Genomic DNA, 25,619 nt, shown 5'->3' on the forward strand with positions numbered 1-25,619 from the left:
TATCTCATAGGGATCTTAAGGAAGTTACTCCTGCTTTTTCCTCGTCTCGGCTTGACTACTGCAACTCGTTGTAATCTGGGATCAGCAAATCCCTGACACGCAGTTTGCAGTTGCTTCAGAATGCTGCTGCTCATTTTTTCGTTGGGGCAAAAAAAGTTTAATACTGTATCTGCAAGTTTAGCCTCTCTACACTGGTTTCCAGGTAGTTTTAGTATTGATTTTAAAAATGTTGCTGCTGGTTTTTAAATCAATGCGTGGGAATCCTGCTTACAGTATTTATCTGAATTGTGTGCTCTACACCAGCCACCCAGAGAGCTTACATCTATCAGTTAGCTGTCTCGTGTGGTCTCTCGTGTAAAATTAAGGGGGATGGGGCTTTTGCAACCACTGCACCTCGTCTGTTGAATTCTGTACCTTATGTGATGGATGGCCAGCTGGGTGGGAGGACCAAGGGAGAGACCACATCGGAGTCACTATCTTCCCCAAGACACTAGAGGGCAGCCTCCCTGGGTTGCTACAGCACCACAGATCCCTGCAGGGCATGTTGGGAGCTGTAGTTTGGAGCAGCCGTGGTTGGGCTCCATGGGTGCCATCAGGGGGTGCTACAGGAGCAGCTGGGTCCTTGGAATAACCAGTTCCGGCACACCTGGAAGTGCAGCCAGAAGAAGGTCAAGAAACACCTGAACACTATAAAAGGAGACGCCTCACCACCAATCACAGGGCCAGAGTCGGGTGGTGGAGGACAAAGTTTGTGAGGAAGAGTGGAGACATAGAAGAGAGAAAGAGAGAAAGAAAGGACTGTATTTATTTGTATTTGGTGCTTTGCACTGTGCAGTGTAGTAGGGAGCAAAAGAAAAAAAATGCTTCCCCACTGAAGAATAAAAAACGTGCTGTGTTGAACTTGTCAATAGGATACTGTATGTCTTGGAGTGCTACAACAACAACATTTATTTCTATAGCACATTTTCATACAAATCATGTAGCTCAAAGTGCTTCACATGATGAAGAAAGAGAAAAAAGACAAAATATAAAAATAAAATGAGGTAATACTAATTAACATAGAATAAAAGTAAAGTCCGATGGCTAGGGAGGACAGAAAAAAAAAACTCCCGACAGCTGGTGGAAAAAATAAAATCTGCAGGGGTACCGAGGCCACAAGACCACCCAGCCCCCTTTAGGCATTCTACCTAACATCAATGTCCTCAGTCAGTCCTCATGGTCTTGATGATGACGGTCATGTGGACTCCTGGCCTTTAATCCATCAATGTAGGGACATCACGTTGCTTTGATCAGGTGGTGGTGGCGCAGATCGTCACCATAGAAAACTGGATAAAGAACAGCAGAGAAAGTAGGGGTTAGTACAGATTGCGGAGCCATGATAAAGATGATAATTAAATGCATATACAGAATACCAGGGTTACACTAAACTGTAGCTCTGAGAAAGCCATGTTACAGTAATGTGTTTTCAGCAGTTTGTTAAAGTGCTCCACCATATTAGCCTGGCAAATTTCTATTGGTCAGCTGTTCCAGATTTGAGGTGCATAACAGCAGAAGGCCGCCTCACCACTTCTTTTAAGTTTAGCTCTTGGAATTCTAAGCAGACCGTCATTTGAAGATCTAAGGTTACGATTTGGAGTGTAAGGTGAAAGACATTCAGTGATATCAGATGGAGCAGATTATTGCAGGCTTTGTAAACCATACGCAGTATTTTAAAATCAATTCTAAATGGCACAGGTAACCAGTGTAGTGACATCAGAACTGTTGTGTTGTGCTCAGATTTTTTTTTTTCCTAGTTAAGATTCTAACAGCTCCATTCTGCACTCGTTGTAATCGATTGATGTCTTTTTTGGGTGGTCCTGAGAGGAGTGTGTTACAGTAATCTAGTTGTCTGAAAACAAAAGTGTGAACTAATTTCTCAGCATCCTGCAAAGTTATAAGAGGTCTAACTTTTGCTATATTTCTTAAGTGAAAAAATGCTGCCCTAGTAATCTGATTAATATGTGATTTAAAGTTTAGGTTAGAGTCAATAATTACCCCTAAATTCTTTACCTCTGTCTTGGCTTTTAAGCCTAATGGATCAAGTTTATTTCTAATAATACCCTCATTACATCCATTTTTGCCAATCACTAAAATTTCTGTTTTCTCCTGATTTGCAAATCAACAATCCCTCACTCAACAGAGGTGGAGGCCTTAGGCATAATCTGTCTTCAATTTATCATGCTGCCCTTTCATTCCATCCCCAGGAAAATCAGGCCCAATTCACACCTCCACCAGGTGGACCACTCTTAACAACCCACTCTATGGGGGGTAGGAGGGGCTGTTAAAAAGGTGTGACGGTTACTTCTACCCACACCTCCTCCTTTCTTTGTTTTACTCAACGAGCCTAATCAGGGCAGGTGTGAAGTGAAACTAACCTGGAGGATAAAATCGTGGTCTCTAACAATATTTCTTAGACTGACGAAGCTGCTTGGATGAGCAGTGAAACATATCTACCTAATAAGAAAGAAGTCCAGTTGCCATGACTCAACTACCAGATATTCTCCTTATTTAGTCTGAGAAAATTCCTACTCATCCATTCGGAAACAAAAGTGAGACATTGTGTCAGTGAATCAAGAGTGTCGGGGTCATCAGGTGCTATTGATAAATACAGCTGTGTGTCATCAGCATAGCTGTGGTAGCTTACTTTATGCCCCGAGATAATCTGACCTAACAGAAGCATGGAGATCGGAAAGAGCAGTGGACCCAGGATAGAGCCTTGTGGAACACCATATAGAATATCATGTGTCTTTGAGTTGTAATTACCACAACTAACAAAGAATTTTCTACCTGCCAGGTAGGATTCAAACCAATTTAAGATATTGCCAGAGAGGCCCACCCATTGACTAAGGCGATTTCTAAGAATATTATGATCAATGGTGTCAAATGTGGCACTCAGATCTAAGAGGATGAGAACAGATAGATGGCCTCTGTCTCCATTTATCCGCAAGTCATTGACTACTTTAACAAGTGCAGTTTCTGTGCTGTGATTTGTTCTGAAACCCGATTGAAAGTTATCAAGAATAGCAGGTTTATTGAGGTGCTCATTTAACTGTATAATGACTGCCTTCTCAAGAATTTTACTTAAGAAAGGCAGGTTAGAGATGGGTCTAAAATTTTCAAAAGCAGAGGACTCAAGATTATTTTTCTTATTTATTTTTCCCCTTGGGATTAATAAAGTATCTATCTATCTATCTATCTATCTATCTATCTATCTATCTATCTATCTATCTATCTATCTATCTATCTATCTATCTATCTATCTACAGCAGTCTTAAGACAGTCTGGGAAGACCCCTGTATCTAATGACGAGTTTACTATGTCAAGAATACTATCAATTGGCACATCCGATACTTCTTTTGAATGACGATGGTGTGTGGTATGAAAATACCTGTGAACAACCCCTGGAATGAAATGTAAAGTTTTGTCCTACCAGGTTCCAGCTTTCGAGTGTGGAAGAAATAAATTGGAAATATATTAACTCTTTTAGGATGGATGTCTACTTTTGTCGACAGGAGAGGTTGAGGGCGCATGTAGACAAAAGTCGATGTCCAGGGGTAGAGGGTGACAATCAGCTGTTAATGGTGACAGAACACACTGTTACGTGAAAATACGTGAAAATACGTGAAAATACTCCGCAGACTATGTTTTGCGCATTAACGCTGAGTCGGACTCTGATTTTTCAGAATCTGATTTTGTTGATAGTGATCAGGATATCGAGCAAGAAAGTGAGGAACTGGCATCGGCTGATCGGACACCAGCCGATGCTGCCCCAGATGATCAGCTGGCAGCTGAGCGCATTCGCGCAGCCGCCGCACCTACGGCAAGGTACGTGTGGGAGGAATACCCAAATATTGATCCGTGGGTGCCAAACTGGCTACCGGACTTCACAAGACGGCATGGCTTACTGTTGGTCATGACAGATTACCAGCCGCTGGACTACTTCAGGCTGTTCTCTCCTGGTGCTGCTTTTCAGTTACTGTCAGACGAGACAACAGGTATGCAGAGCAATTTTTTGAATCTCGGACTGTGCTTGCACCGCATTCTCATTTTTCAAAGTGGAAACCCACAACAAAAGACGAGATGAAGGGCTTTGTGGCATTACAAATAGAGATGGGACTAGACTGGTGATATAACTTCAGGGAGCATTGGTCCAAATGTGCTTTGTCCCCTAGTGGCTTTGGACAGATTATGCCGCATGATAGGTACAAGTTTTATTCACTTCTGTGACAACCAGAAGCAAATCCCAAGAGGTGAGCCTGGCTATAACCTCATGTATAAAGTTCAACCCCTGCTTGACATTGTGGAACCGACATATAAACAACTTTATCAGCCTGGCCGTGATTTGTCTGTGCATGAATCTATGATAAAATACAAGGGACGCCTTTTTTTTCCTCCAGTATATGCCAGACAAACCCACAAAGTATGGTGTAAAGGATTTTGTACTGGCAGAAGCAAACACTGGTTTCTACCTGAAAAGTAATTACATATCCAGGAAAGTATTTCATTGAAAGAGAGAAGTGTCCCTTGACAAGTCAGGTTGTGCTGGAGCTGCTTCAGGGCTATGAACATTTGGGTCATGTTGTGTACATGGACAATTTTTAGACATGCCCAGAATTGTTCATGGAGCTACAGAGCAGGTGAATTGGAGCTTGTGGCACAGTGAGGGTGAACAGGAGACACAGGCCTTCACAGTTGAAGCCAGGCAGGCTGAAGATGAAAAGAGGTGCAGGCGGAAAACTTGGTGGCAGTGGCATGGCATGATGTCAAATGGGTGACTTGTTTCTCTACAGTACACACTAACAATATATGTGAGAGAGTGCAGCAACAGACAATTGAAAAGGAGGCACCAGTACAACTCATATTGTAAGCAGTGCAACATGGCAATACATGCAATTGGCTGCTTTGAGTGAGATCAGACTTGGCAGGACTTTGCTGTGTAACATATATGTGATATGTATGTGAAATCATAGAGTATGCAGGCTCATACAACATGCAAGACAGTAACATTTATCAAAAGTAAATATTTTTTGTTGATTTGATATGTTAAACCATTCCTGTGTGTTCTTTTTTTAAAAAAGTTAGTTTTTGGAAAAATATTCAGCCCTGGGAGAAAAGAAACAAAAAAAAAAATTAGCCCTAAAAGAGTTAAAGAAGGAACATTTTGTCCTCAATTAGGACCTCTTTGAGTCAGAAATCAGGCAGGAGGAAGCTTGTTCATTGAACCGTTCATTTCTTTTCATAAAGAGTAGGGTTGCTGCACTGCAGTGACAGGTCATACAAAACGAGGGGCACTATTTAAGAAAACAGCAGGCCGCCTTGCACAGTACCATATTAATTTTTTTTTCCCTCTCGTTCCATTTTCTTCAAAATATTCTGCTGCTAGTTGAATTCACGCAAGTTACAAGACCAGGGCTGGATTAGACATCAGCAAAATAAGTGTGTGCTTTAGGCATCAAGGGAAGGGGGGCACCACAGAAATTTTCTATTCCCAGATTTACTATGGACCATATAGTACAAAACTGCAAATGGCGCAGCTGAACCAGGTTCCACAAACACGGGCTCCCAGATTAAATGTAAAAATTACATACATATATACAATCATAAAAATAATACTAAAAAAATACTGAGAGGTTAATTATATAGATTATTATTTATTGATTTATTTATTTTGTATAGCCCAAAATCAAACAAGAAGTGCCGCAATGGCCTTTGCCAGGCCCTGTTTGTTGACAGCCCCCCAGGCTTGACTCCCTAAGAAGACAAGAAATCTTGAGAATACAACAAACGTCGAATCTGCCGACTGCCACAAGGTTTTCCGAGGCTCACGTGACTGTTCTTGTTTTGCTCACGCCAGCCGTCCCGTTCAGTCATCCTCTGATTATGAGTGCGGCTCATATATACGGGGACACAATAATCTTTTAAGGGCCTCTGAAGGTCTGAATCGGGCTCTGCAAGGGACAGCTTAACTATCGGCGAAACAAACGGGCTTAACGGACTGAATGGTTTCCTCTTGTTTGTCAACTTTCTTATATTCTTATGTTCAACTTTGCATTAGTTGAGGTTCTCAAATCTCAGGAACCTGAAATGGAATATATATTTTTTTTAAATAAATCTTATACATTCAGGATCGCAGGGGATTACATCCTGTCCTGGCAACACTGGGTCCAAGGAAGGAAATGGCTGTGGGCAGTACAAGACTCATAGACCCCCAAACTGAACAGGCAATGAACCAGACCTGCACATCTTTTGGGAATGTGAGAGAAGAAAAGCCCACGGAGACACAGAGAGAATATGCAAACTGCAGACTGGCAGAAACAAAGCACAAGATTTGAAGCCAGGTCGATAAATGTGCCAGGTGACAGTGTTAACCACTGCGCCACACTAGTCATTTTTTTTAATATATTAAAATTAAACAAACTAATACGAGGACAAACACAGCGTCGATTCATCATGGGGGCATCCCGTCCAGGGTGTGTGCCTCATGTCAGGAGCTGTAGATTCCTCAAAACCCTGTGAACCACCAGGGGGCACACCAGCCACTCATCTACCCGACATGACAGACAAGGACATAAGAGCCGTAAAATAAAAGGCTTTTGTTCAGTGGGAAACTTTTTCCACCCGTTTCCCACTAGCGCCAATTACAGTACAGCCCAGCAATACAGCACACAGCACTTTCTTTCTTTCTTTCTTTCTTTCTTTCTTTCTTTCTTTCTTTCTTTCTTTCTTTCTTTCTTTCTTTCTTTCTTTCATTTGCCTCCACTCCTCCACAGGCAAGCTTCATCTCTTTTCCTCCCAACTCTTGCTCGCCTCTATGAGGCCGCTGGGTCCTTTTTAAGCTGCACCCGGGGGCACTCCTGGTTGGCTTCTTTAGGGAGGTCTGGAATGTAGGGCTCTGCAGGTCCCACAGGTCCCCCTGGTGGCAAACATGGAACCCAACATGGCTGTGCCAACAAACAGTAATTCCCATACAGCCCTGGGGGCTGCCAAGTAGTAGCTTGGGAGAGAGAGCACCCTTCAAAAGCCATCTCCCCATGTTCTTCCTTTAAGGAGGCATCCTGGCCGGGTAAAGACTGTCCATCACAACCCTAAAATTGAAATGGATGTGTGTGTGCACGTCAGTCAGCCTGATCACGCAGTATTGACACTGTCTAACCCTTTCTAAGGTGACTTGAATAGCTGCCTCCATTGTGGGCTGTAGTGATGCCAACTGGCAAACCTCAAGGGCAACTTGTAGGTGTACTGCACCCGACTCCACCACTTTGAAATGTGTGACAGGAATCCAATATTGAAAAGTCCCTTGGCAGTGAGGCGTGAGCAGCCAAAGTTCCAGATATTGAAAAGGCCTGTGACACCACGTGAGGGGAGCGGGAGCCCATAAAAATTTATGAGCTGGGAAGAATAGTTTTGTGGATTAGAGGTTTCTTGACAAAGAGATCAATGAAAGTTAATGTGGGCAATGAGTTTTCAAAAAGAAGTGGATGAGAGTAATGGGAAGCCTGCGGGGTAGTGGGGTTAACCCAATTTTCTGTAATGAACTGATCAATGGAGGCCTCAAAGTAAATTTGCATTTGTATGCCGGGAGTGACGCATGTTAGAAAAAAAGGAAATGAAAGGTTAATTTGGTAATAAGCGCAACACGAGGAATGAAAAACGATCATTGATGTGGAAATGCATTAGTCTGACTTATTAAAAATAAAGTGTACATGTGTGAGGAGGAGGAAAAGAATATATTGTAGATATGTCAAAGAATTGAATTGAAGGAGTAGTAAGAGCAGAAGAAATCTGACCAATGAGAGGAGACCTTGCACTCCATCAAGCCCGTTTGTAGCGGTCGGCGTGCCGTCAAAGGAACGTTGAATTACGGTGGGCACCCCAGGAATGCATCCAGCCTTGGCCCGACTCGTACACACTCACTCACACAGAGACACGGTTAAAACAGTAGAATAAATCTATAATAATGTAACATATTAAATGAAATTGAAATGCGAGCAACAAATAAATTGTTGAATTCTGGGACACACTTATGGAATTATGGAAGAAATATTCACATGGAAAGCAAATGTTAAAAACAAGTGTTGGTATCTATTAGAATGCTTAAGTTTAAGCTCAGATAAATTAACCAGAGTGTAAATGCTTTTAAGAAGATATGAAACGGGGGCTTTTGGGGACTTTGTTGTTTAACTTGTATCTCATGTTTAGCTTACAACATCTTCAGGTTAGCAGATAGCAACACAATTTTTGACTGATATCACCTACTGAAAATAGCCATCATGAAACAATAGAAAATAGGCACCTCCATTGGCTTGACACAAACGCTACACAGCTTTTAATATAATGGTGTATCCAACAGGGGGCGTTAGCTCACTTGTTGGAATGAGTTCTTTTGTAATTGCAGCGTGTTTAGGAAACGCACTGGAGAGATTCCGAAGGACTGGAAAATGGCAAATATCATCCCATTATATAAAAAGGGTGACAGTGCAGATCCAAGCAACTATAGGCCAGTAAGCTTAACATGCATCACAGGGAAATTAATGGAAGGAATTATTAAGGATAAAATCGAGCAACACCTGGCAAGGACAGAAGTTATTCTAAGCAGTCAGCATGGGTTCAGAAGAGGGAGGTCGTGTTTTACTAACATGCTGGAATTCTTTGAGGAGGCAACAAAAGGATACGATCAAAGAGGAGCTTATGATATTATTTATCTGGACTTTCAGAAAGCATTTGATAAGGTGCCACATGAGAGGTTGGGCATCAAATTAAAAGAGGTGGGAGTTCAGGGTGATGTTTGTAGATGGGTGCAGAATTGGCTCAGACACAGGAAGCAGAGGGTGATGGTGTGAGGAACCTCATCAGAACTGGCCGATGTTAAGAGTGGTGTTCCACAGGGGTCAGTGCTAGGGCCGCTGCTATTTTTAATACAGTGGAACCTCTAGATACGAGTTTAATTCGTTCCAGCACTGAGCTCGTATAGCAAATTTCTTGTATCTAGAACAAACTTCCCCATTGAAAATAATGGAAATCCAGTTAATCCGTTCCGCACCCTCAAAAATATCAACATAAAAATCAATTTTCCTAACAAATAACACTGGTAAATAATATAACTGTAGTTTACCTTTATGAAGAGTCCTGGCTGGCTTGATCTATGATTTCTTTCTTAATTTCAACGGCCATGGCTTCCTTTTATTTCTTTGCAGCACTATCTGAGGCAACAATCTTCTTGAGAGGCATCGTGGAATAATTATTTTCACGTTAAATGCAAAAAAAACAATGAAATCACAAGCGCACAAACGTGTAGATCCTCACGCTACGGGAGAACAAGGAACACTGAGTGAGCTGATGGGCGGGCAGCGTCAGCTTGGGTAAATCCCCGAGTCGAGGCGGATCGGGAAACACGTCACACATACCCACAGCCTGGCTCGTTACGCGAGCCAATGCTCGTATTTAGATCCGAATTTTTCGCTCATACTTTCCTCGTATCTTGAATTTCTTGTATACAGAGGTGATCGTATCTCGAGGTTCCACTGTATATATAAATGATTTAGATAGGAATATAAGTAACAAGCTGGTTAAGTTTGCAGATGATACCAAGATAGGTGGATTAGCAGATAATTTGGAATCTGTTATATCATTACAGAAGGACCTGGATAGCAGACAGGCTTGGGCAGATTTGTGGCAGATGAAATTTAATGTCAGTAAATGTAAAGTATTGCACATTGGAAGTAAAAATGTGAGGTTTGAATACACAATGGGCGGTCGGAAAATCGAGAGTACACCTTATAAGAAGGATTTAGGAGTCATAGTGGACTCTAAGCTATCGACTTCCCAACAGTGTTCAGAAGCCATAAAGAAGGCTAACAGAATGTTAGGATATATAGCACGATGTGTGGAGTACAAGTCCAAGGAGGTTCTACTCAACCTTTATAACGCACTGGTGAGGCCTCATCTTGAGTACTGTGTGCAGTTTTGGTCTCCAGGCTACAAAAAGGACATAGCAGCACTAGAAAAGGTCCAGAGAAGAGCGACTAGGCTGATTCCAGGGCTACAGGGGTTGAATTATGAGGAAAGATTAAAAGAGCTGAGCCTTTACAGTTTAAGCAAAAGAAGATTAAGAGGTGACATGATTGAAGTGTTTAAAATTATGAAGGGAATTAGTGCAGTGGATCGAGACTGTTATTTTAAAATGAGTTCATCAAGAACACGGGGACACAGTTGGAAACTTGTTAAGGGTAAATTTCACACAAACCTTAGGAAGTTTTTCTTTACACAAAGAACGATAGAAACTTGGAATAAGCTACCAAGTAGTGTGGTAGACAGTAAGACGTTAGGGTCTTTCAAAACTCGACTTGATGTTTTCTTGGAAGAAATAAGTGGATAGTACTGGCGAGCTTTGTTGGGCTGAATGGCCTGTTCTCGTCTAGAGTGTTCTAATATTCTAATATTCTAATATTTATAATGTGTTACATAACCCGAAACTATATAGATATAAGCTAAAAAGGCGATACCCCTCCCTTAGTGATATGGCAGTAAGAAATCACATAGGAGAAATAACTTAGCTTTGTTTAATGACGGTTTGCGCTGCATAACAGACGAAGGAAACCAATGGCAAGAACCCAGTTCAGGAGTGGGGGCCCAATATGTAGAGTCTAACATTTTCGGTGCTGCGTTGGAAGGATTTCCTGGATCAGATGACATTATCTCCCATCCGTCCGTTGGCTTCAAAGGTGTGCCGGGCAATGTGCCAAGGCTTTATACTCTTTCTTCACGTGCAGGCCCCCAATTAGGTGAATCATGCAATTCCAAACAAGACAAAAGAGGATGCAATTTCATGCTGATTTTGACACACAAAAATAGTATACAATGGTCATCAGTCTGACTGCCCATTTCGCAGTTGTCCCTAACTGTCTTGCCTAGCAGTTCTTATATGGTGAACCCCTGTGCTAAATCTGGCTTTGTGTCAACTGTGCATGTGAGCAGAAAAAGACAGATTTATAAAATATGTTTGCACAGAACACAGTGACATATTAAACTTATACACTTATTACACCTCCCTACTCCTCTAACAAATAATAACACAACTCAACAAAAACGAACCACAATGTTAAAAGTCCAAAACACAGTCCAAGTGTAACAGCAACACATGATGATGGATGAGAGAGAAAGACAGAGAAATCCTGTAACCGGTTCACTGTAAGCAATGCACAGGGTGATGAGATTGGGAGCACTCACTCTGACGAAGACGCAACCAATGCAATCAATACTGACACGACTGGCAGACACAAGACAGAGCGTAACCTCCAGCAGGACCAGGAATCCAGGACAAGAAGCAGTAATCCAAGCGGGCGACAACAAAATATGGACAGACAGACAGATGAACTCAGACCTCAGTCCTCAATCTTCTTTCCAGCAGCCCCTGAGTCCTCCACTGTCGCCCAATAGAGCAATACTGCTGGGACTGCTGGGATGTGTAGTCCTTTATTCTGTAGCACTGCTACAAGCTTATAGCTAGGCTGTCCCCTGTATCTCCTCCGGGTTCTTCTTTAAGGCTATCGAGGTTTCTGCTTCAACTCCATGTCTCGGTAGTTAGTCCCAGAGTCCCACAACTCTTCGTGTGAAGAATTGCTTCCTGACTTCAGTCCTAAATTCCACTGATGTCCTTGAGTGCCTTAAGCTAGAAGAATTCTGATGGATCTACACTATCAATGCCTTTGATCAGTTCCCAAACTCGGTCCTGGGGACCCACTGTGGCTGCAGGTTTTTATGCCAACCAGATTCACAATCGGTGATAATAATCGATAACAACTGATCCCATTTAATTCGCTGGTCTTTTTTTTACTCTTCTCTTATTCTGCATTCAGAAACAACACAACAGTATGGTTTTTACATTTAGGTTTAGGTTTAGGTTAGGTTAGGTTTCTTTATTTAGTCATGTTTACACAGGAAAACATGAAATTTGCCTTCTCAGTTGCATCTAATAACAGGTAACAGACAGAATGAAATAAAACAGACAAATAGAAATAAGAAAGGTTAAGTTAAGGCAATTAGATAAAACATATTTATACCAAAAAAAAAAAAAAAAAAAAAGGTTATAGGATATATATCAAAACCTTAAACCTTATCTCCGATATTTCTTATTGAAAAGTCGTATGGCACTAGGAAGAAAGGAGTTTCTGGAGTGATTTGTGTTGGTTTTCAAAGCGACTATCCTTCCTGATTTACTGAAGTTTAGTTCTACATGTAATGGATGTCTGTCATCAGTTGAGATGATTTCCAGTTTCTTTAGCATTGCCCTCTGACACACACACACTAGTCAAATCATCTACATCAGCCCCAATAACTTTAGCTGCATACTTCGTAATCTGCTGGAGCTTTTTTGAGTTTTGGTTTGTCAGACTATTAAACCAGGCAATGAAACTGAAAGTGATCACAGACTGGATCATACTACGAAAGAAGGACAACATGAGGTCCTTGTCTACTTTAAATAGTCTGAGTTTATGGAGGAGAAATAAGCGCTGGTTGCATTTAGAAAATAATTTTTTTGTATTTGTATTCCAGTTAAGATTGTTATCTAGGTAAGTTCCTAAATATTTATATTCATTCACTATTTCTACCTCCTCTCCCAGAACTACAATAGGTGAACATACAGATTTCTGTCTCTTAAAATCAAATATCATTTCTTTGGTCTTTTTTACATTCAGAGTGAGAGAGTTTTTATTGCACCAGTTTACCATACAGTCCACTTGATTTAGATAGTGGCTTTCATCCTCCCCAGATATGCGTCCTATGATCATGGTGTCATCCGCATACTTAATAATGGAGCAGTGGTCATTGTTCTGTCTCAGGTCACTTGTGTACAGAGTAAACAGTAATGGTGATAAGACACACGCCTGCGGACCTGTGTTTGAATGAATGACTATAGAAAAAGTATCCTGAACTTTAACTGTCTGTGAACGATTTAAAAGAAAGTTCTGAATCCATAGTGTGATAAATGGGTTTACATTCATACTGTTTAATTTCCCAATCAGTATATGAGGCTGTATAGTATTGAACGCTGAAGAAAAATCCAAAAATAGTGCTCTGACATATGAACCAGGCTGATCAAGAAAGGTATAGATTTGATGTAAGATAACAAGCAGAGCATCTTCCACACTTCTGTTTGCACAATAAGCAAACTGATTGTTGTCTTGAAAAGACTTTGTCTCTGTCATTAAAATGTTTTTCACCAAGTGTTCAAAGCATTTCATTCGAATAGATGTAAGTGCCACTGGTCTGTAGTCATTTAAACAGCTTGGCCTAGAAACCTTAGATACAGGGGTAATGATTGATTGTTTCCACAGATTAGGTACAATACCACAGGTCAGAGACCAGTTAAAAAGCAAATGAAAGACTGGGGAGAGCTGCTTACAGCAAGACTTTAAGAGCCGACCTGATATGCTGTCTGGTCCCATTGCTCTGTTTTGGCCTGCCGCAAGCCTTTTTCCACTTCAGTTAAACTGAACCCAATCACGGCAGAATACCTGGTGTTTTTATAAAGCATTTCCTTTATTTCTGTATTTTGGGTGCTGAAATCACTTGTTTCAAATCTGGTGTAAAAGTTATTCAGTTCATCTGCTAAAAGCTTGTGATCTTTGTCAGCTGGAAAATCCACATTCGTTTTAGGGCCCAGTCCTGTAATTGCTTTTAGTCCCTTCCAGACCTGCTTTGGATTGTTATCATTGAACCACCTCTTGATTTTTTCCCCATACAACTTTTTATTTTGTTTAATGAACCTGTTAATCCTTTGCTGTAAAATTCACTTATCTTCTAACTTATTTTCTTGATGTGCATGTTGCTTTTGCAATAGTAATGTATTTATTTTCTAAAGCTATAAATACCTAACTTTCTTTTGTTGTTTCCCTATTGTTTTCCCTTTTTCCTGTGTATTTTGCTCCCTTCATTTAACCCTAATAGAGCAAATTAATGACCAGCACAGCAGACACCCAGGATGATGAAACGACTTCAGTGTCAGACCCGCTAATTAGTAAAAAATCAATTAAACAACCAGAACACCAGGAAAAGCAGAATGAAAAGTTCATTGAAAGTACTGTTAAAAAACGACATATTCCCCATTCAACAGCTTCTTACATTTTAATAAAAATCTACCAAACATAGTTTGTAATTTCTACACTGAGTCCAAAACACAGAAAATGGGAAGCAATGACTCACTTCTATCTATTCTAGTAATTTTGCTTTTTAGTTCTGATACTTTCTTTGTTTCTAATTTATTCCTGTGGGAAAAATATGAAATAATCTGTCCTCTTAAGAAGGCCTTTAGAGTTTCCCAGAGTATTCCTGCAGAAACCTCTGAGGGTGTGTTTGTCTCTAGAAAAAAACGGATTTGTTTGGATATAAATTCTGTACAGTTCTCATCTGTTAATAGAAGTGGGTTAAGACTCCATCTACGAGGTGAGTGTGTGGGGCATAGTGACTATAGCTCCAAGATCAGAGGTGCATGGTCGTAAATAACAATAGCATCGTACTTGCAAGATTTAATCGTAGGCAGGAAATTATCCTCTTTAATAAAATCCCTGTGTGCGTCCAGGTGTCCGTGTGTGTGTGTGTGTCTTCTGGCGAAGTGCGCATGCGCGGGGCACGGTGCGATACTTCAAAGGCTGCCTGACACGTCACACAAGACAGAGAGGGTGGGACCTATAAAATATCGTGCGGCCGATCCAATCGGATTTCAGTAAATGAGGTAAGGCCTAAAACATAATGCACGAAAAATCCAAACGGGTACTGAGACGCGGAGACCAGCTTCCCCAAAGAGGTGGGATTAGTGTTTGTTGTTGTGCAAGTGTTCACTCTGAGGATGTCAGATTTGCGATTAACAAACTTGGCCCGGTAAAGTGTAAAGTGTTTTCCTAAATATATGAATTTTCATGATATTACAATAGGATGACTTTTAAAAGTAGATTTATCTTCGCGCACATAAAATCCGTTTGCGGGGAGACGCCATACATACAATAATCAGCTGCACGCCAGCACAGATTAAAATACTTGCTGGAGAGACGTATTACTGTGAGAGAAAATTAAAGGCACACAATACAGAGACGCATATTACAGCCACATACGAGCCAGTATTACTGTAACAGAAAATAGACGGTCCTTTGCCATTTAATATAGACTGTTCCTACTAATGTTTATGCACTACTATTCTAGCGCCCGTTATTGTAACGGGCTTAATGTCTAGTTATCTATAAGAAATAATCTATTCTTGAGTATCAATGATGTACTGGTGAGTAGAAAGAATATGTTCTTGAGTTTTGGTTTAGAAACCTCCAGGGGTCTGATAAGTTGTGGTCAGTTACAAACTGTGTAATTGTCTTTGCAGTGTTAGATGTCATCCTCCCTGTGACAGGAGTCCTATCTAAGAGTGGATTTAAAATACAATTAAAGTCCCCGGCCATTATAATTTTATGAGTGTTCACATTGGGAATGGATGCAAATACATTTTGTATGAATTCCTTATCATTGACATGCAGTGCATAAACATTTATCAAAACCATTTTACAGTTAAATAAGTTGCCCATGACCATCACATATCTCCTTTCCCGATCAGATACTACATCTGATGCTACAGATGAGACTGTTCTATGTATAAGAATTCTCACACCTCAATGACTCACTTAATTAGGCTAACAGTCCAACGAAAAATGGAAGTTGTTTGGAACAAAAACCTGCAGCCACAGGGGGTCCCCAGGATCGAGTTTGGGAACCACTGCCTTTGAGGATTTTGAAGACCTGGAGGCGGTCCCACACGCCGTCTCCTCTGCTCGAGAACAAACAGGTTTAATTCTCTGCGTACTGTCACGGTAGGACATGTCCTTAAGTCCCATGATGCACTTGGTTGCTCTCTTCTTCACCGCTTCAAGTGTTGTCCTGTCTTTCTTGTGCCGTGGTGAGCAGGACTGCTTGAAGCATTCCTCATACTGATCTGCTTCCCTTTTTTTAATGTGTGTTTGCATGCAATGTGAAAGGCACCTACTGCAATAGCCATGTCTGTCTGTCTGTCCATCTGAAACAGATCAGCTCAGATTGCACCAATTTTTCTAAAACTTGGCACACTTATTCTCCTAGGGAATGTGTCTGGAGAGCTCATTTTTTAATGAAACTAGGGGGCTTTGCCCCCTGCTCAATTCACTTGCCCACAACTCCCCCCACCCCCACCCCCGCGCTATGCACCAACCACTTTGTGTCTCTACCGCTCACGTTGTGAAGAGGGGGGCTGAACACACCCCAAGGAGACGCGATCGCTCCTCCGACACCCCCTCTTAAACGGTCATACAATGGGAAACAAATAGTTTTTTTTTTATCTCCCCTTTGCTCGATCAGCTTCTGGTTTGCTGCTGCAGCAGCCGTGCCGTGTGATCTGCACTTCGTGCGACTCACTTCTGTCAAATCACCTATGTCCATATATTCGATCTCCTTTCGCTTTTACCTTTTCATCAGTATCACATTGAATTTTGATTCCGTGTTTGGAATTACATCATGACGACGCACTGTACAACTGCCCATGAGTGAATATCGTTTCTTTCTCTCTACAAGAAATGTGTCTGACATAACCACGCAGGACTTTTCCAAATCTCTTTGCATAAGCTCTAGTCTCGCGGGGCTTCCGGCACCAGGCGTGGTTAAATCGCTTGGCACGAAGACTCGCCTCGCTGGACGTGAAAATGTCTCTGAGACAATCACGTCTCATCTCCTTCCAAGATTTTTTATATAATAGAAAAATATCTCAAATAGAGCATTCTGCACGCATTTTTAAAAAAGGAGCACTTGATGGACTGATTGAGTGCGTTTAGAGTTCTTGAGATGAAACTGTTTGTGAACCGTGAGGTCCATACAGGAAAGACTCTGAAGCATTTGTCGGATGAGAGCAGTTCAAATAGCGAATGGCTGAGGCAGCGTGTGCTTGATGCTGTATACCGATAATTCTCTTTCCAATTAGCTGCTGTACAGCTGTGATTCACACTCAGATACAGTGATATAAATACTCTGAGTGGTGCAGTGAGAGTAATATGGAAAAAGATGATCCGCTGTGGCAACACCTAACGGGAGCAGCTGAAAGAAGAAGAAGAAGGTGCAGTGAGAGTAACAACACTAAAGCAGTTATGGTATTTGGAATAGTTTGACCATTCTGTGGACCAATATATTGTTACTGGTTAATTACAATCAGATGCATTAAACTAATAAACAATATGCGGTTAATTTCAGTGTATTTATAAAGCCGCGTCAGGTATGTGGATCTAAAAGAGAAAGGGTAACCACACAAGAACAGTAGCACTGCTTTGACGCTGGGTGCCGCCAGTCTGCAAAACGGAGCGCAGAACTTGCGTACGCCAGGGTATGAGCTAAGTTTAGGTTTTATACATCGCAATTTGAACGTGGAAACGATCTTACGCAACATTTTTGTGCGTACGCACCATTTATACATGAGGCCCCAGATGTTTAGGCCACTTGGCAGCTCAGGCTGACAGTGTGACTTGTTTAAGTAATTCAAATGTCTTTCCCCTTTAACCTCCTTAGTGTGAGACCCGAGCAGCACAAGGGCTGTAAACAACAGAGTTAAAAGTGTTAGTCCTGAACGTCACTTGGGAATCTGTATAGAAAGGTCTCATGGGATCGTAAGACCCACGGATTACTTGTGCTGTAAAAACAGAGCTAAAAGTGTTAGTCCCACGGGTCACTTGGACAACTGTATAGATGTGTCTCGCGTAAGCATTAGACACGAGGATTACTCGTGTTGTAAAAACAGAGCTAAAAGCTTTAATCCTGAGTGTCACTCATGCAACTGGATAGATGTGTCTCACGTGAGCATTAGACCTGCGGATTGCTTGGTCCGTAAAAACACAGCTAAAAGTGTTCATCCCGAAGGTCACTTATGCAACTGTATAAACGCATCTCGTGGGAGCGTTAGACCTTAGGATTACTTGGGCTATAAAAACAGACCTAAAAGCGTTAGCCCTGAGCATCATTCTGGCAACTGTATAGACGCATTTCGTGTAAGCGTTAGACCTTAGGATTACTTGGGCTATAAAAACAGACCTAAAAGCGTTAGCCCTGAGCATCATTCTGGCAACTGTATAGACGCATCTCGTGTAAGCGTTAGACCTGAGGATTACTTGGGCTGTAAAAACAGAGCTAAAAGCATTCGTTCCGAAGGTCACTTATGCAACTGTATATAGGCATCTCACGTATGCGTTAGATCCAAGAATTACTCGGGCTGTAAAAGTGGCAACAGGTTAGTGCTAAGCGTTACTTGAGGAAATGGTGTAGGCATGTCTTGTGTGAGTGTCAGGCCTGAGTATTACCCAGACAACAGTGCAGACACATCTTCTCCTAGGGTCATAATGGTGTCTCGTAATAAACGTTTTTCGTTAGCCCAAGTGTTGTGTGATCTCGACAGTGGCACAAGCTGTGATGACAAAGTGAATCCGTCTTCAGGGACTGAAATTGAAATGGACTGCGAAATCAAAAGGGATCCTGATGAATCTGAAAGTAACGCTCATGTCACTCGCACATGTACGGTTTGCTGTTTTTAAAGCTGATCAGCCTGGAAAGATAATCCGCAGGGAATCACAATACATAACATTGCATTATACATTTCACCGAGCTTCAAGATATACCACACAAATGACACATTTCGATAGTATATAGGGTATTAGCATTATTTTTATTAATATTATTATTAATCAATATTATTATGATTTGTGTCATTGTTATACTTTCTACACTTCTGACTTTGTACTCATTGTGTTTTGTGTGTTTTGCATGAAAATAATCATAAATATGTAATTTTTTCAAGCCAAAGCATGCAAAAAAAAATGTAACACTAAGGAGGTTAATGGGAAGGGTGGCCTGCATTTCAATTGTCAGCTTATGAGTCTGAAGGACTGTCTGCTAAGTGTATTGCATCTTCAAGCCGAAAGCCAAAGCAGTAGATTACTGGGGTGGTGCCTGCTTGCACGTATCAGGACTGCTTGATATTCCAATAACATGACATACTGGAGACATAAACGTTACTCTTAATGGGTAGGTGAGGAAAGCCAAACAGCAAGCAGTAAGACTAGGGGGGCGAATTTCGCTGCATTCTAGTTCGGTGACGGCTTGAAATGAAGATTAAAAATGTCGAGACTGAAATGAAGAATAGAAAGTGAGACAGCAAAGTGAAGAGAAAGTGAAGGCATAAAATGCACACTAAACATTGAGAGAAAAAATGAAATACAGAAAGTGAAGAATTCACATGAAAAATCCAGAATGTGAAATGTAAAAGTGATGGACCGGGAAGTGATCCCGGTGCTCTTGAACGGCAGGCAGCTGCAATCTCTGTGTGCCAGACAGCCACTTTTGAGGGTATGGACAGCATGAATTTAAGAATAAAATCTGAGCACGTGGACTTGACATGAAACTGTGCACTTGAAATCATCAAATCTCGGTTGGCAACACCCTCGGGCAGACACGAGGTCCAGTCCCTCTCTCCGGAAGTGACCCTCTATCTACTGTAGCCAGATGTTATGTGGGCATCCCCTTGGCCTGGTCCTCAGCAATGAGGGTCCTGCAAGCCGGACCACCCTCGGGGAATCGCGCCACATGGCCATAGTGCCGTAACTGACGCTCCCTCACAGTGCAGGTAATGTGCCTCATTTGAGACTCCGTGAGCAACACAAAGTCAACCCAGCAGAACCCAAGGATTCTCCTAAGAGACACAAGTCCAGTCTTCATCTCAGGTCACTGGATAGCGTCCATGTCTCACAAACAGGAAGCACTAGGACTCTAAAGACTTGGACCTTCATCCTTTTGCCGAGATATCAGGAACGCCACACACCCCTTTCCAGTGACCTCATGGCCCCCCATGCTCTCCCAATCCATCTACTGACTTCATAGGAAGAGTCACCAGAGACATGAATGTCACTGCTGAGGTCAGTAAACCTCTCGATGAGGTCGACACTTTCTCCACAGACAGACATACAGACAGACAGATGAAACTTTATTTGTCCCCAGGGTGAAATTTGGTGGGAAAGCTGGAAAAACGTACTTTGGCATACAAAGCGGAGGCTTGTTGAAAACATTTTGATAAGCTAAATCACTAAGGGAAGCTTGTGATTAATTTTGGTTGACACCACTAAACCTAAATCTATTTTTACTTCATAAGTGACGTAGTAAATATTTCACCTGCTGCCAATATCAAATCATTTCATTTTATACCAAACACTTCTAACCAACTGATCTGTTTTTGATTGCTTCTGTCTTATTTACACAAAGCAGTGGACAGTTAGCATCCAATGTAATCTCCGCTCTCTTTGCTTTTCTTCCAGTGTGGGGGCGCTAGTGGGTCTCTCCATCGCCGCAGTGGTCTTGCTGGCCTTCATAATCACAGTCTGCGTTCTTTGCTACCTTTTCATCTCCACAAAGCCCCACAACAGGCTGGACAATGGGTTGCCGCTGCACACTCCAGGTAAGGGACCAGGTTAAGGGTCAACCAATTTTACCACCACTCCCCCTTTTCATTTCTGCTCTGTTGCCAGTTTTCAGAAGTGGGCCCACCTGCCTTCTCCTTATCAAGGTCTCCATGATGATCCAAAGCCGAGGCTGTCATTGTATGACACTTTGACATTTTAGGAAGGCCTGTACCGCTAAACATCTAATTTTGCCTCCAGCAATGTTGGAAATAATTTAACAAAATTAATTAAGTGGGCATAAAGAGGGATGCCAGATCACTGTAGGTTGAATGAGGGATCTCTGTTTCACATTCTGGCTGGGGCACCAGAAATATGAAGAGATTTGCATAATTTATGAACAAAATCGGTGAAGGTCTACATTAACACTTTCGCTTTATTTGTTGTTGTTCATCATGGCGATTGACTTACTTGTACAAATAACCCAAACACGCTTGTTGAAATAAACAAAATTATTCATTTGATTTATAACATAAGGATAAAAGAAGATGGATATATGCAAGCATACTGTCACACACGTGCACATGGGGGGCAGCTAAAGGGCATGAATGAAGGTAATTCCATGCCAGACCAGAGGGTGGCAGAGTGCACTAACCCTCTCTCTCTTTCTTCATCAGACTAATTACAGGAAATTCTGCCTGGCCCTGATGATGTCTCTCAATTACTTTTGAGCCCCTGAAATGAAGGGATTGTGTTCAAAAAAATGCTTTAGTTGCCTCACATTTTTATGCAATCGTTTTGTTCACCTCACTGAATTAAAGCTGAAAGTCTGCACTTCAACTGCATCTGAGTTGTTTCATTTAAAATTCATTGTGGTAATGTACAGAACCAAAATTAGAAAAAAGTTGTCTATGTCCAAATATTTATGGACCTAACTGTAACTCCAAACACGGAATCAAAATTCGATGAGATATTGATGAAAGGTTAATTCCAAATATTGTTTTTACTGAAGTTTTACAGTTAAAGTGTAAGTTTAAAAAGTATTTGTGTGTTAATTTCAAAGCCAAACAGAACGAAAACGTATAACGCAATGAATACCTCTAACGTAACATGAAACATAATTTCTTTCAAATTATTACATTTTACTATTTTTTACTATGGTTAATTACTTGCTGTAATGTAAAATAGTTAGTTCTACTATGCATATGTAACAATTCCCATGAAAATAACAATCTGTTTAAATTACACATCCGCTTCCCCATACGCGAGTGGCAGAGCCACGAAGTGGCTAACACATAGGGCCCACCAGGGGGATGGAGCGAACAGGGGGCAGAGCCCCCTAGTACTTAAATACAGGGCTGCTCTCTCCAACTATTATTCATCTGTCATAAATGGTGCTAAGTCTAGGCCTGGAACTCTTTTTAGGACTGTTAGTAAACTCCTCCAGCCCCATTACAGCTGAACAGTGTCAGGTTTTCTTACTTTTCGTTGATACCAAAATTGATCAAATCTATCACAGTTTCTTTTCTCCACACCTCAATCACTCACTCATTCTGATCTGCCATCTCCATCATCATCATGTTGACTCTCTTGCCATCTCTGAACTTATTAATAAGTCTAATTCCTCCTCCTTTCTGCTTGATCCTGCCCCCTGCATGCTCATCCGTAATTAGTATTCCTGTTGCCTCCTTGATAAATCGTTTCAGGTTCTGTCCCTACTGCCCTCAAAACTGCTGCAGTTACCCCAATCCTTACAAAACCTGACCTGGATCCTTCTTCTCTCTTTCCAGTTACAGGCCTATGTCTAATCTCCCTTTTTAAGCTAAGGTGATGGAATGCATGGTTTCTACACAACTTCATGCTTTTCTTCTAGAGAGTACACTCTATGAGCCTTTTCAGTCTGGCTTTCGTACACAGCACAGTACTGAGACGACTCTTCTCCATGTAGTTAATGATCTTCTCCGGTCTGCAGATTGCAGTTCACTTCATATTCTCCTCCTTCTTGATTTAAGTGCAGCATTTGAGACTGTTAATCATGAAATCCTCCTGTCGTGTCTCTCTGCTGTAGGGGATCTTTGGCTTAGCCCTTCAATGGCTCACATCATATCTCTCTAATAGGCAGCAGTTTGTCATACACGGCCGATATAAATCCTCAACCTCACCTGTGTGTTGCATGGTGTCCCTCAGGGTTCAGTCCTTAGGCCATTACTTTTTCTACTTTATATCCTTCCTTTGGGTCAGATTATTCGCAGACATGGCCTTAACTTCCACTGTTATGCAGACGATATTCAGGTGCTGTATATACTCACGGATAACTTCTCAGGACTTGATTTTTCCGTATATCTTCTGGTATGTTATAATGTTGCTTGTATAAATCGAATGTGGAAAACTCACGCTATTGGGCCAAGGGATTAAGATATGCTAACGCCCACCTGAGAGAGTAACCACGGAGCACATGACCTTTTTTTTCAATGTGGGTGCGGCATTTTGCTGTATCAGCGAGTACTCGTAACCTCTCTGTCTCTCTCTCTCTATTGTGCCTACATGACCACACAGTAATACCCGAACTATTCCGAAGCGATGTTTTTGTATCTCACACCCTCATACACCTTTATTGTAAGAGCATCGCTTATCTACGATGAAGCGTTCGATCAGAAGAAAATATGAAGCTGGTTTTAAATTAAACGTCATTGAAGTAGCGAAAAAAATGAGTAACTACGCTGCTGCAACAAAATTCGATGCATCTGAGAAACTGATGAAAGGTTGGAGGAGGCAAGAAGATAGAAAAAAAAATGTGTCGCATTTTTGAACAGGCGTACGAGTTGGGGTCTGATTTTATGATCGATTATTTGGGTTTCAAGACCCGACTTACAGTTAGGTCCATAAATATTTGGACAGAGACAACTTTTTTCTAATTTTGGTTCTGTACATTACCACAATGAATTTTAAATGAAACAACTCAGATGCAGTTGAAGTGCAGACTTTCAGCTTTAATACAGTGGGGTGAACAAAACGATTGCATAAAAATGGGAGGCACCTAAAGCATTTTATGAACACAATCCCTTCATTTCAGGGGCTCAAAAGTAATTGGACAAATTAAATAACTGGAAATCAAATGTTCATTTCTAATACTTGGTTGAAAACCCTTTGCTGGCAATGACAGCCTGAAGTCTTGAACTCCTGGACATCACCAGATGTTGGGTTTCCTCCTTTTTAATGCTCTGCCAGGCCTTTACTGCTGCGGCTTTCAGTTGCTGTTTGTTTGTGGGCCTTTCTGTCTGAAGTTTAGTCTTCAACAAGTGAAATGCCTGCTCAGTTGGGTTAAGATCAGGTGACTGACTTGGCCATTCAAGAATTTTCCACTTCTTTGCTTTAATAAACTCCTGGGTTGCTTTGACTGTATGTTTTGGGTCATTGTCCATCTGTATCATGAATCAATTTGACTGCTGTATTTAGCTGGATTTGAGCAGACAGTATGTCTCTGAACACCTCAGAATTCATTCGGCTGCTTCTGTCCTGTGTCACATCATCAATAAACACGAGTGTCCCAGTGCCACTGGCAGCCATGCACGCCCAAGCCATCACACTGCCTCCACCGTGTTTTACAGATGATGTGGTATGCTTTTGATAATGAGCTGTTCCACGCCTTCTCCATACTTTTTTCTTGCCATCATTCTGGTAGAGGTTGATCTTGGTTTCATCTGTCCAAAGAATGTTTTTCCAGAACTGTGCTGGCTTTTTTAGATGTTCTTTAGCAAAGTCCAATCTAGCCTTTCTATTCTTGAGGCTTATGAGTGGCTTCTCCTTGCAGTGCACCCTCTGTATTTACTTTTATGCAGTCTTCTCTTTATGGTAGACTTGGATATCGATACACCCGCCTACCCCCTGGAGAGTGTTCTTCACTTGGTTGGCTGTTGTGAAGGGGTTTCTCTTCACCATGGAAATGATTCTGCGATCATCCACCACTGTTGTCTTCCGTGGACGTCCAGCTCTTTTTGCGTTGCTGAGTTCACCAGTGCTTGCTTTCTTTCTCAGGATGTACCAAACTGTAAATTTTGCAACTCGTAATATTGTAGCAATTTCTCCGATGGGTTTTTTCTGTTTTCGCAACTTAAGGATGGCTTCTGTCACCTGCATGGAGAGCTCCTTTGACCGCATGTTGTCTGTTCACAGCAAAATCTTCCACATGCAAGCACCACACCTCAAATCAACTCCAGGCCTTTTATCTGCTTAATTGATATGACATAACGACGGACTTGACCACACCTGCCCATGAAATAGCCTTTGAGTCAATTGTCCAATTACTTTTCAGCCCCTGAAATGAAGGGATTGTGTTCAAAAAATGCTTTAGTTGCCTCACATTTTTATGCAATCGTTTTGTTCACCCCACTGAATGAAAGCTGAAAGTCTGCTCTTCAACTGCATCGGAGTTGTTTCATTTAAAATTCATTGTGGTAATGTACAGAACCAAAATTAGAAAAAAGTGGTCTCTGTCCAAATATTTATGGACCTAACTGTATATGCGAGTATATACGATAATATCTTGTACAGACTCGCCTCCCAGCACACTCACTGACTGTATCACTGATCTTAAGCTATGGGTGGTGTGGAGACCAGCCTCGACACAGACAGGCAGACACCAATTTTCAAACAGCACCACACATTTATTTACAACTAAATACAAGGTATTCAGTCCCACACACAACCCAGTGCCCCTGCACCAAGCACCCTCAGTCCAGGCCTCTCAACAATCCTGTCCTTTTTTCACCGCCTCCACTCCTCTCCTCCAAGCTTCGTCCTCTTCCACCCGACTCCAGCTGATGAATGGAGGGAGGCGGCCCCTTTTATGTCCACCCGGACCTGCTCCAGGTGCCCCTTCATGAGCTTCCTGTGGCACTTCTTGGTGTAGCAGAAGTGCCGCATGAACACCCGGAAGCATTCCGGGTGTCCTCTGGTAATGCTTCTGCCAGCACCTCCGGGTGTGGTGGAAGTGCTGACGTCCAGGGCTTCAGGGTCGTCGGAGCGCCCCCTGGCGGTGGCCACGAGCCCTTATAGGGTTGAGCTTCCATGCTCAGTTCCCGTGGCCCCCACACAAACCTGTCGTGGTCCGGAGGAGGCATAGTCACACTCCCAGTCCTTCTCGGAGTC

At 41.9% G+C, this 25,619-nt stretch overlaps 1 protein-coding gene across 1 annotated transcript in view; it reads left to right on the plus strand.

Moving 5' to 3' along the window:
• LOC114658809 (protein shisa-like-2A) overlaps positions 1 to 25,619 on the plus strand; it is an 81,532-nt gene that overhangs the window by 49,395 nt on the left and 6,518 nt on the right. The window contains exon 2 of the mRNA XM_028810866.2: positions 20,391 to 20,530. Coding sequence (XP_028666699.1) covers positions 20,391 to 20,530 — 140 coding nt within the window. The remainder of the gene's footprint in view (positions 1 to 20,390; positions 20,531 to 25,619) is intronic.

This window comes from Erpetoichthys calabaricus, chromosome 10, assembly GCF_900747795.2.
Source record: "Erpetoichthys calabaricus chromosome 10, fErpCal1.3, whole genome shotgun sequence".
In the NCBI taxonomy this organism is placed as follows: domain Eukaryota; kingdom Metazoa; phylum Chordata; class Cladistia; order Polypteriformes; family Polypteridae; genus Erpetoichthys; species Erpetoichthys calabaricus.